The 9,172-nt window shown below is 58.7% G+C and overlaps 2 protein-coding genes across 2 annotated transcripts in view; one reads left to right on the forward strand and one right to left on the reverse strand.

Annotated features, from left to right (window-relative positions):
* Positions 1-2,782: 2,782 nt before the first annotated feature.
* Positions 2,783-5,370, reverse strand: LOC120502927 (cystathionine gamma-lyase-like). Its single transcript, XM_039710934.1, has 3 exons — positions 5,162-5,370; positions 3,565-3,646; positions 2,783-2,982 (listed from the first exon to the last, which is right to left on the reverse strand). Exons 1-3 carry the CDS (start codon positions 5,321-5,323, stop codon positions 2,798-2,800), a joined length of 429 nt encoding a protein of 142 aa, XP_039566868.1. The 5' UTR covers positions 5,324-5,370; the 3' UTR covers positions 2,783-2,797.
* Positions 5,371-8,906: 3,536 nt separating this feature from the next.
* Positions 8,907-9,172, forward strand: part of ANKRD13C (ankyrin repeat domain 13C) — a 19,583-nt gene continuing 19,317 nt past the window's right edge. The window contains exon 1 of the mRNA XM_039710933.1: positions 8,907-9,171. Coding sequence (XP_039566867.1) covers positions 9,041-9,171 — 131 coding nt within the window. The 5' untranslated portion in view covers positions 8,907-9,040. The remainder of the gene's footprint in view (position 9,172) is intronic.

Consider the following 9,172-nt stretch of genomic DNA (forward strand, 5'->3'; position numbering starts at 1 on the left):
GCTCTGAGCTCACACAGCAAAAACAAGGGAGAAACAAACACAAAAACCTGAGGATGGCAATAGGACATGTGCTAAAAGCAGCACTACAGAGGGGCACTCTGGATTCAAGGTAAGCACAAGAAAATGTGATTTAAAAGCACTGCTCCAACTCCCACAGGCTCCAGGAGAGAAGAGACTGAGCACATCCAACACACAGAGCAGAGCTGGGAAGAAACAGCTCTGCTGCTCAGCTGAGGCAGGGACAAACCATGGCACTGACCCCACAAAGAGCATTGCCATGGGAATGAAGGACCCCACTGCAAAGCTCAAGAACTGCTCTGCTCTCCAGGTGCTGCAGCCCTGCCCTGGAGGAGCTGAGAACACGAGCAAAGGAGGTTCCTGTGGCAGCTCTCTCCCCTCAGCTCCCAGCTCCCTGCCCAGGAGCCTCCTGAGGTGAGACAAACCAGGAGGTGGATGGCCAAGAGCTGCTGAGCAGTGCCAGATTTTTAATCAATCACTAATTAAGGCACTTTGCCCAAGGTATCAGCACATTCTGAAGACTGAGGGGCATCACTGTTAAAGTTAAAACTTAACAAAGCAGGCAGATGCCAAGACTGCTGCTGCCACATTAAACACGGACTCCCACCCAGGGAATGTGGAGATGCCCAGCCAGAACCCTCAGGGAAAAGGCCTTTTACTCTCAATGTTGATGGACAGGACACTGTGGAATTCTCCTTTTGTCAGCCCAGTGTGATACCTCACCTACTGCTCCCACCAATTAATCATTAGCACTGTCTTTCCTTCTACACCGGACTGCCCCAGACACATTAACCAGCACCCTGTGCTCTTCCACAGCCCTTTCTGGAGGAAATTGGGAATTCTGAAGTGAACAACACACAGCAGGGCAAATCCCCAAGCCTCTGGCATGTCCCAGGTGAACTGCAGAGCTGCTTGAGCTAAGCATTAACACTTTCTGCAGAGTTCTCTTCATTCAGCAAGATCACAGCACCCTGAACAAAACCAGGCACTTTGCACTCTGCAAAAAGGGTGACTTTAAATCTGCAGCACCAGGGCTTAGCTTGGTCTCCTGGGAAACAGATCTGATATAATGCCTTTCCCATCCCTTTCCCAATCCACCTGCCCTGGGGCAGGTGACACACCTGGAAGTAGGCAGACATGAAGCTGTTGTCCACGGCCAGCAGCACCCCCGGGTGCCTGTGCACGATGTCTGCACAGGCTCTGATGTCGATCACCTTCAGCGTGGGGTTCGTGGGGGTCTCCAGCCAAACCAGCTGCACAAACCCAAAAAAACTCCAGGTCAGAGACTTCCCAGGGCTGGGCTGAGTCCCAGGGGCTCTGGGTGCTCAGGGCTGGCAGCTCCCTGGGGTTGTGCACTGGGGACAGGCAGTGGCCCAGCCAGAGCCAGGGGAGGCTCCAGCTGCTTCCTCCAAGCTCAGGGAGGTTTCCTCCAGCTGGGCCTGTGCCATCCCAGGGCATCCCAGCTGGGGCAGGGATCACCCAGCCAGGACAGAGCCTTCCCAAAGCCTTTCCCAGCACAGTTCCCTTCCCTGGGGCAGGGATCAGGGATCACCCAGCCAGGACAGAGCCTTCCCAAAGCCTTTCCCAGCACAGTTCCCTTCCCTGGAGCAGGGATCACCCAGCAGTGCCATGGAGCACCCCCAGCTCTGCATTCCCTCTGCTCTTCCTCACCTTTTCCCTGTTCCCTCCTCTCTCTCCAGGGCTTTCTGCCCTTCTTGGGATGCTTTCCAGGAGGCAGCACCGTGGGATATGGTGGATCCAGCTGTGCCCCAGGCTGCCCTCCCTCAGCTCAACACACCCCCAAACCCAACAGGAGCAGGGATAAAACAATTTAACATCCCTTTAAAATACATTTCCCTCTCCCCTACCTTGGTCTTGGTCTCTTGTCTAATTGCATCTTCCAGCTTTTTTTGGTCTCTGCAGTCAATATATACCACTTTCAAATTAAACTCCTCTTCTAATTTTTCAAATAATTCTCTCGTGCCTAAGAAAAAACAAAAGTCACAAAATGAAACAACTTCCTTAACTTTCATTCCCTGCTCTCCACCCTCCTGCATCGTGCAGGGACAGTCAGGAGGGCACAGCTTTATGCTGCACACCATCAGTGGCACATTTATACTTTCTTTATTTACCAAGTTTGAATATTGCTGCAGCTTGAGTGATCATGAAATAGTAATAATGGGAAGATGGGATCAGAGTGATTTAGGAAGTACTTGAAATCACTGTGGGGTTTAAGATCAGGAAGTTAAACAGAAGAAGAAACAAGGGGCAGACTCCAGCTGCTGTTTCCCAGCACTCCAATAAAATGATTCCTTCCTGTCTTTGAAGCCTTTCCCTGGGAGGATTCAAAGAATCCAGCAGCAACAGGAGATCCATGGATGTGCAGCACTCCCACTGGAAACACTGCCTGGATTGAAAATTCATTGACTGGGTCCTCCTGCCAAGGTGATCCCCAGGGACTCAGTTTTCCACCCGAGCAGGAAGGGATGGAACATGGAGGTGGATTCTGTGAGCTGAAGGAAACATCTGAGTGATGTTTGGGGGTTCTTTGGTGGGAAACCCTTTCTTGATAACAAACCAAGCCCGAGGAGGAGCAAGGAAATTCAGCCCTGCAGGAAGCAGCCCAGGCTGAGGCTCCAAGGAGCAGGGGAAAGTTCCCAGAGCTGGGGTGAGCTCACCCTGCTCAGAGCAGGACTCTGGCAGAGCTGGGTGCACTCTGCACGGGCACTTGTGAGGAAGAGGGGATTGATAAAAACAGCCTGCAAAGAGCAGTGAGGTCCTACACGGGAAATTCAGGGTTCCTGAGAGCCACAGGCAGGTTTGAGCCCCTGCACAAAGAAGGCTGAAGCCCCTGGGTGCTGTACCCACCTCCATAGACATCATCCATGCAGATAACCGTGTCCCCTGCCTTCAGGAGGTGACAGATGTTCAAAAGAGCTGCTAAGCCAGAGGAATAAGCCAAGCCTGGAGGAGAAAGGATCATCAGTGTTTGATGTGACACAACAAGTCAGACTTGCCTTGGCCTTCCTCCCTCGGCCTCTGAAAAGAACCTGTCCTGTCACTGCCTGACTGGGAACGTGGAGCCAGTGAGAGCAGGAGATGGATGTGCACAGCATGGAACCAGCATGGACACTGGGACAGACTGGGAATGGACCGGGGCAGACTGGGAATGGACCGGGGCAGACTGGGAACGGACCGGGGCAGACTGGGAACGGACTGGGGACTCGCTGGGAACGGACCGGGGCCAGGGGCTGCCTGCTCCCACTGCCTCCAGTGCTGCTGCACAAGGATGGATCCAGCCCAGCCCAGGCATCAGCCACATGAGGAAGCAGGAGACAAAGCCAGGGATGGAGCTGGACATTCCTGCACCACAAGTGTTGGGCTCTTCCCCACCGTGGAGCTGCTCCTGCCCACAGCCAACAGCCAGAGCCGTGGTGACAGAACCATGGAAGGGTTTGGGATGGAGGGACCCCAAAGCCCACCCAGTGCCACCCCTGCCCCTGTCCCAGGCTGCTCCAAGCCCCGTCCAGCCCATGAGGTGCTCACTGTATTTGGCTCCATCGAGGGTGGCCACAGCCTTTTCCAGGCAATCCCGAGTGGGGTTCCCAGACCGGATGTAATCATAACCCTGGGGTGGGAATAAGAAACAAACATCAGAGAGAGCACAGGAAATTGTAAAATCACAACAGTTCTGGGTTCCTTAAAGAGCCCTGGCTGAGGGCACCCAGCTCCTCCCAGAGCAGCAGGAGGGTGTCCTGGCACAACACCCAGCTGGGCATCCCTGCTGGAGAAAGGGGCCAGGGCTGCCCTGGGGCAAGGAGCCACATTCTCCTGCCTCTCCCAGACATCCTTCTGTGGCCACTGTGGGACAAAGGGCTCGGGCTGCACAGTCCCACCACCCTCAGCATGCCAGGCTGGGTCAGGCTGGAAGGGACCACGAGGGTGCCCTGCTCCCACTCCCTGCTCAGCAGGGCCATCCCAGGGCACAGGGCACGGGATGGTGTCCAGACAGTTCTGGGTATCTCCAGAGAGGGAGACTCCTCAGCCTGTCTGGGGGGAATTCTCAGGAAAAACGTGTGTCCATCTCCATCACACCCACAGGGCACTGGACAACTCCTCTCGTCAGTTCCTGACAATCCACACGTTTCCCAGTGCCACAGTTTTTATGCAAATTCTAGGGGAATTTAATGAGGAAAATACCACTCATGCATGCACAGATGCAGTTGTTACCAAGAGAACCTGCTGAGCACCCTGGGATTTGCCTGCTTTTAGGGTTTCTCTTTAATGTCAACTTCCTCATAGTCAGGAATCCTGCAGATCGCTCTGGCAGAGCTCCCGGCAAGAGCATGGATCCTGTCATCAGGATGTGGATACAGCAGCGTGACTCCTCCTGAGGGCCTCCTCAGCACAGCTGGGATTCTGTGTGGAATGAGGAATCACAAGGCAAATTCCTCCTGCCCGACCAGCACAGCGCGAGTTTGGAGCAGGTGCTGATTTAGGAGTGGCAGCTTTGTGCCACGTCCCGTAAAACCTTTCCAGCACTTTCTACAGGGCATCCACAAAATCCTTAGGAAATATTCCCTCGGTTTGGAAGGAAAACCGAAGCAGACTCTTACACAAAGTGTGTGTAGTGGAACAGGGATTCTGCCCGGGCCGGGAGCAGCATTCCACGAGCCCGGGGGCACCGGGCGCTCCCTGCTCCCCTTCCCCCGCCTGGCACACGGGAATCATCCCAGCCTCATCCCAAACCGCTCCGGATGGCCGCCCGCTGCGGGAACACCGAGCCCGGGCTGGCTCAGGCTGCAAGGAACCACAGCGGCTCCTGCGGCCCCATCGCTGCTCGGCAGGGCCACCCCGGAGCGCAGGGCACGGCATCGCGGGCAGGGGCTCTGCCGTGTCCCCGGCAGGAGACTCCGCCGCCCGCCCGGGCGAGAGCCCCGCTCCCGGCCCAGCGAGATGCTCGCGTTTGCCCAGGAGCGCCCCGGGGGAACATCCGCGCCGGGAGCTGCCTCCGTGCCCGGCACCTGCCGCCCCCCGCTGCCCCGGCCCGGACACGCCGGACGCTCGTGGCCTCCCGGATGTGCCCGAGCCCGGAACGGGGCTGCGGGTGACTCAGCGCCCCGGTGGTGGTGGCCGCACTCACCGCGTGCTCGCCGGGCGCCCGCTGCTTGAAGGTGGTGGAGAGCGAGATGGGCGGCACCACGGCCCCGGAGCGCCACTGCTCGGGCTCCTGGCCGGCGTGGATGGCATCGGTGGCGAAGTGCTTGAAGGGCGGCAGAAACCCCTCCGTCCCCTTGCCCGCCATGGCCGCGTCTGTGTGGGACCGGCCCTCAGCGCTCCGGGGGCTCGGCGGGGCGGGGCCTCCTCATTGGTGGCGGTGCCGGCGGGGCGGGGCCCTCGCGCCCTCCCATTGGCTGGCGGCAGGGCGGGGGCCGCCCGCTGGGGGGCGCCCGCGCGCTGCGCGCTGAGGGGCCGCTCCCGGGGAGCCTTGGCGGGATGCTGCCTGCAGTACCCGAGCACCTGGGAATAACCCCAGCGCGGCACGGGCTGGGGGGCCCTGCTGGAGCAGCTCTGGGGAAGGACCTGGGGGTGCTGAGGGACAAAGAGCTGTGCCCGGCCTGCAGTGCCAAGTGGGATCCTGAGGGACAACGAGCTGTGCCCGGCCAGCAGTGCCCAGTGGGATCCTGAGGGACAACGAGCTGTCCCTGCCCAGCAGTGCCCAGTGGGATCCTGAGGGACAACAAGCTGTCCCTGCCCAGCAGTGCCCAGTGGGATCCTGAGGGACAACGAGCTGTCCCTGCCCAGCAGTGCCCAGTGGGATCCTGAGGGACAACGAGCGTCCCTGCCCAGCAGTGCCCAGTGGGATCCTGAGGGACAACGAGCTGTCCCTGCCCAGCAGTGCCCAGTGGGATCCTGAGGGACAACGAGCTGTCCCTGCCCAGCAGTGCCCAGTGGGATCCTGAGGGACAACGAGCTGTCCCTGCCCAGCAGTGCCCAGTGGGATCCTGAGGGACAACGAGCTGTCCCTGCCCAGCAGTGCCCAGTGGGATCCTGAGGGACAACGAGCTGTCCCTGCCCAGCAGTGCCCAGTGGGATCCTGAGGGACAACGAGCTGTCCCTGCCCAGCAGTGCCCAGTGGGATCCTGAGGGACAACGAGCTGTCCCTGCCCAGCAGTGCCCAGTGGGATCCTGAGGGACAACGAGCTGTCCCTGCCCAGCAGTGCCCAGTGGGATCCTGAGGGACAACGAGCTGTCCCTGCCCAGCAGTGCCCAGTGGGATCCTGAGGGACAACGAGCTGTCCCTGCCCAGCAGTGCCCAGTGGGATCCTGAGGGACAACGAGCTGTCCCTGCCCAGCAGTGCCCAGTGGGATCCTGAGGGACAACGAGCTGTCCCTGCCCAGCAGTGCCCAGTGGGATCCTGAGGGACAACGAGCTGTCCCTGCCCAGCAGTGCCCAGTGGGATCCTGAGGGACAACGAGCTGTCCCTGCCCAGCAGTGCCCAGTGGGATCCTGAGGGACAACGAGGTGTGTCCCTGTGTGTGTCCCTGTGTCTGTCCCTGTGTCTGTCCCTGTGTGCAGAGGTCAGAGCAGGCCCAGCAGTGGCCCCAGAGCCACGGGCAGGGCTGAGCCCAGCAGTTGCCCTGTGTGGGTTCCTGTGTCCCTGTGTCTGTCCCTGTGTCTGTCCCTGTGTGCAGAGGTCAGAGCAGGCCCAGCAGTGGCCCCAGAGCCACAGGCAGGGCTGTGCCCAGCAGTTGCCCTGTGTGGGTTCCTGTGTGTCCCTGTCTGTCCCCGTGTGTCCCTGTGTCTGTCCCTGTGTGCAGAGGTCAGAGCAGGCCCAGCAGTGGCCCCAGAGCCACGGGCAGGGCTGTGCCCAGCAGTTGCCCTGGCACAGGAGGCAGAGCTTCTCCCTGGGCAGTGCCCAGCCCTGAGCAGACTGTGCAGAGAGGCTCTGGACTCTCCTCTCTGGGGATATTCCAGAGCCATTGGGACACAATCCTGTGCTCTGGGGTGTCCCTGCTGGAGCAGGGAGGTGGCTCCAGAGGAGCCCCTGAGGTCCCTTCCAGCCTTACCCATCCTGGGATTCTGTGATTAAAAATTAATTCCCTGGGTCTCCCTGCCAAGGTTATCCTATGTGGACTGACGTCCATGGAACAGCACTTTGATATCTGAGGACAAAGGACACACGTGTGCTGAAGGCCACTGATAAATGATTTATACATTAGATTTTGTAAGGAAACATTTTCTTTACAACAAAAATATGGATAAAATCTGAGCAAAGCTGGATCTAAGAAGAGCAAACCTCTGAATGTGTGCAGGACCATGCCCCAGCTTCACATACAAGCAGGAACCTGGGATTTAGGAGGGAGGAATTTTATCCTGTGTTGATAAATCTGCTTGCTGTAGGAAAATTCTGTTGATAGGCAGACCAAAAAAAAACATTCTCAAGAATTTGTAAGTGTAAAGTAATCCCACAGTTGGGATTCCCTACAAACACCAGAGCCCTTTCCGTGAGTAATGCCTTGCTTCCATTTCTGGGGTGAATAAGGGAGCTCATAATAAGCTGGTAAACAGTGACTTCATGCCTCTAGTAATTAAAAATGCAGCGTGAGGCTTCCAACATCAGCTAAAACCTGAGCCAATTCCTCCATTCCACAAGACCAGTTGTGCCCCTTGTGTGTTTCCAGCATGGGAGACGAGGAACTGCTCACAGTGCCAGCCTCTCACATTCTGCCTGCAAATGGGTTCGACTTTCCTCAAAAAACACGGAGAGACAGAAAAATCTCATTGGAAAGACCACAGGAGTATAGAGCAAAAGCAAATTGTTGGGGGCTTTTTTCCCTAGAATTACTTCAAATTCTGTATTAGGACTGTAAAAAGCTGTGTGGGAAGCAGCAGACACAGGAATTCCTAAATCTGCCTGGAATTCTTCTTGGTCACTTGGGATGAGGGAGACGATGTGAACTCGGGAAAGACAAGGTCACCAGGAAGGTAACTCTGTTATCACAGCAGGTCTGGTCTCCCTGGCAACTTGGCGGTTGTTTTCCCTGGGAGAATTATTAAAAAGTCCAATTCACCAGGAATTCGGGACATCATCATTTTTACAATTACTCATCCCCTATTGGAAGCAGAAACTTGCAGAACTGGCCCAGGAGCGGGACGTGCAGCGGGAAATTGGGAAGCTCCAGCACAAACAGGTCCTTTCTGAGCTGACACTGCACCTGCAAGGGCTCGCACCGCGACAGGGGGACTGTCCTGTTTTTCCCTGGGAGGAACACTTGTCCAGGTCCCATCATTTCCCAAAGAACTTTCCATGGAGGGTGGGAGAGCGCTGGAACTGCAGCTTAGAGAGTCATGGGGTCTCCCTGTCCGGCCCCTCAGGGCGCGCCCGTTGGGATCGATCCCGCCCCTCAGGGCGCGCCCTTTGGGACTGACCCTCGATGCCGCTCCTCAAGATCTGTTCGTTGGAATATACTCCTGATCCCGCTCCTCAGGGTGTGGTAGCTGGGATCGACCCCCCATCCCGATCTCTCCCCTCAGGATGCGGTGGTTGGGATCGATCCCTGACCCCGATCCCTCCCCTCGGGGTGTGGCGGCTGGGATCCATCCCGATCCCTCCCCTCGGGGTGTGCCGGCTGGGATCCATCCCGATCCATCCCCGATCCCGATCGCTCCCCTCGGGGTGTGGCGGCTGGGATCCATCCCGATCCCTCCCCTCGGGGTGTGCCGGCTGGGATCGCTCCCCGATCGCTCCCCTCGGGGTGTGCCGGCTGGGATCCATCCCGATCCATCCCCATCCCTCCCCTCAGGCTCGCGGGGGCGGATCCCGCCCCTCCCCTCCCGGTCTCTCCGTGGCTCCTCCCGCGCGCGCTCTCGGTGCGGCGCAGTCTCGCGAGAGCGGCGGCCGAAGATGGCGGCGCGGAGCCGAGGCCCGTGAGGCGCGGGCGGAGCTGCGGCCGCTCCGGGGGCTCCGGGCGGGACCGGCCCCGCGGGCTCCGAGCGCTGCGGGCGCTCCCGCCGGCCATGACCGGCGAGAAGCTCCGCTCGCTGCGCAGGGACCACAAGCCCAGCAAGGAGGACGGGGACCTGCTGGCGGCCGGCGAGGACGAGGCGGCCGCGGCGCCCGGGGGCGCCTTCACGGGCGGGAAGGGCGGG

This window comes from Passer montanus, unplaced genomic scaffold, assembly GCF_014805655.1.
Source record: "Passer montanus isolate IOZ18808 unplaced genomic scaffold, ASM1480565v1 scaffold238, whole genome shotgun sequence".
In the NCBI taxonomy this organism is placed as follows: domain Eukaryota; kingdom Metazoa; phylum Chordata; class Aves; order Passeriformes; family Passeridae; genus Passer; species Passer montanus.

Coding starts and splice junctions, on each gene's coding strand:
- LOC120502927 (XM_039710934.1), bottom strand. CDS start 5,323: ATGGCGGGCAAGGGGACGGAGGGGTTTCTGCCGCCCTTCAAGCACTTC. Junction 3,647..5,161: donor GGGCGCCCGGCGAGCACGCG/GTGAGTGCGGCC, acceptor TTCCCACCCCAG/GGTTATGATTACATCCGGTC. Junction 2,983..3,564: donor CCTCGATGGAGCCAAATACA/GTGAGCACCTCA, acceptor TTTCTCCTCCAG/GCTTGGCTTATTCCTCTGGC.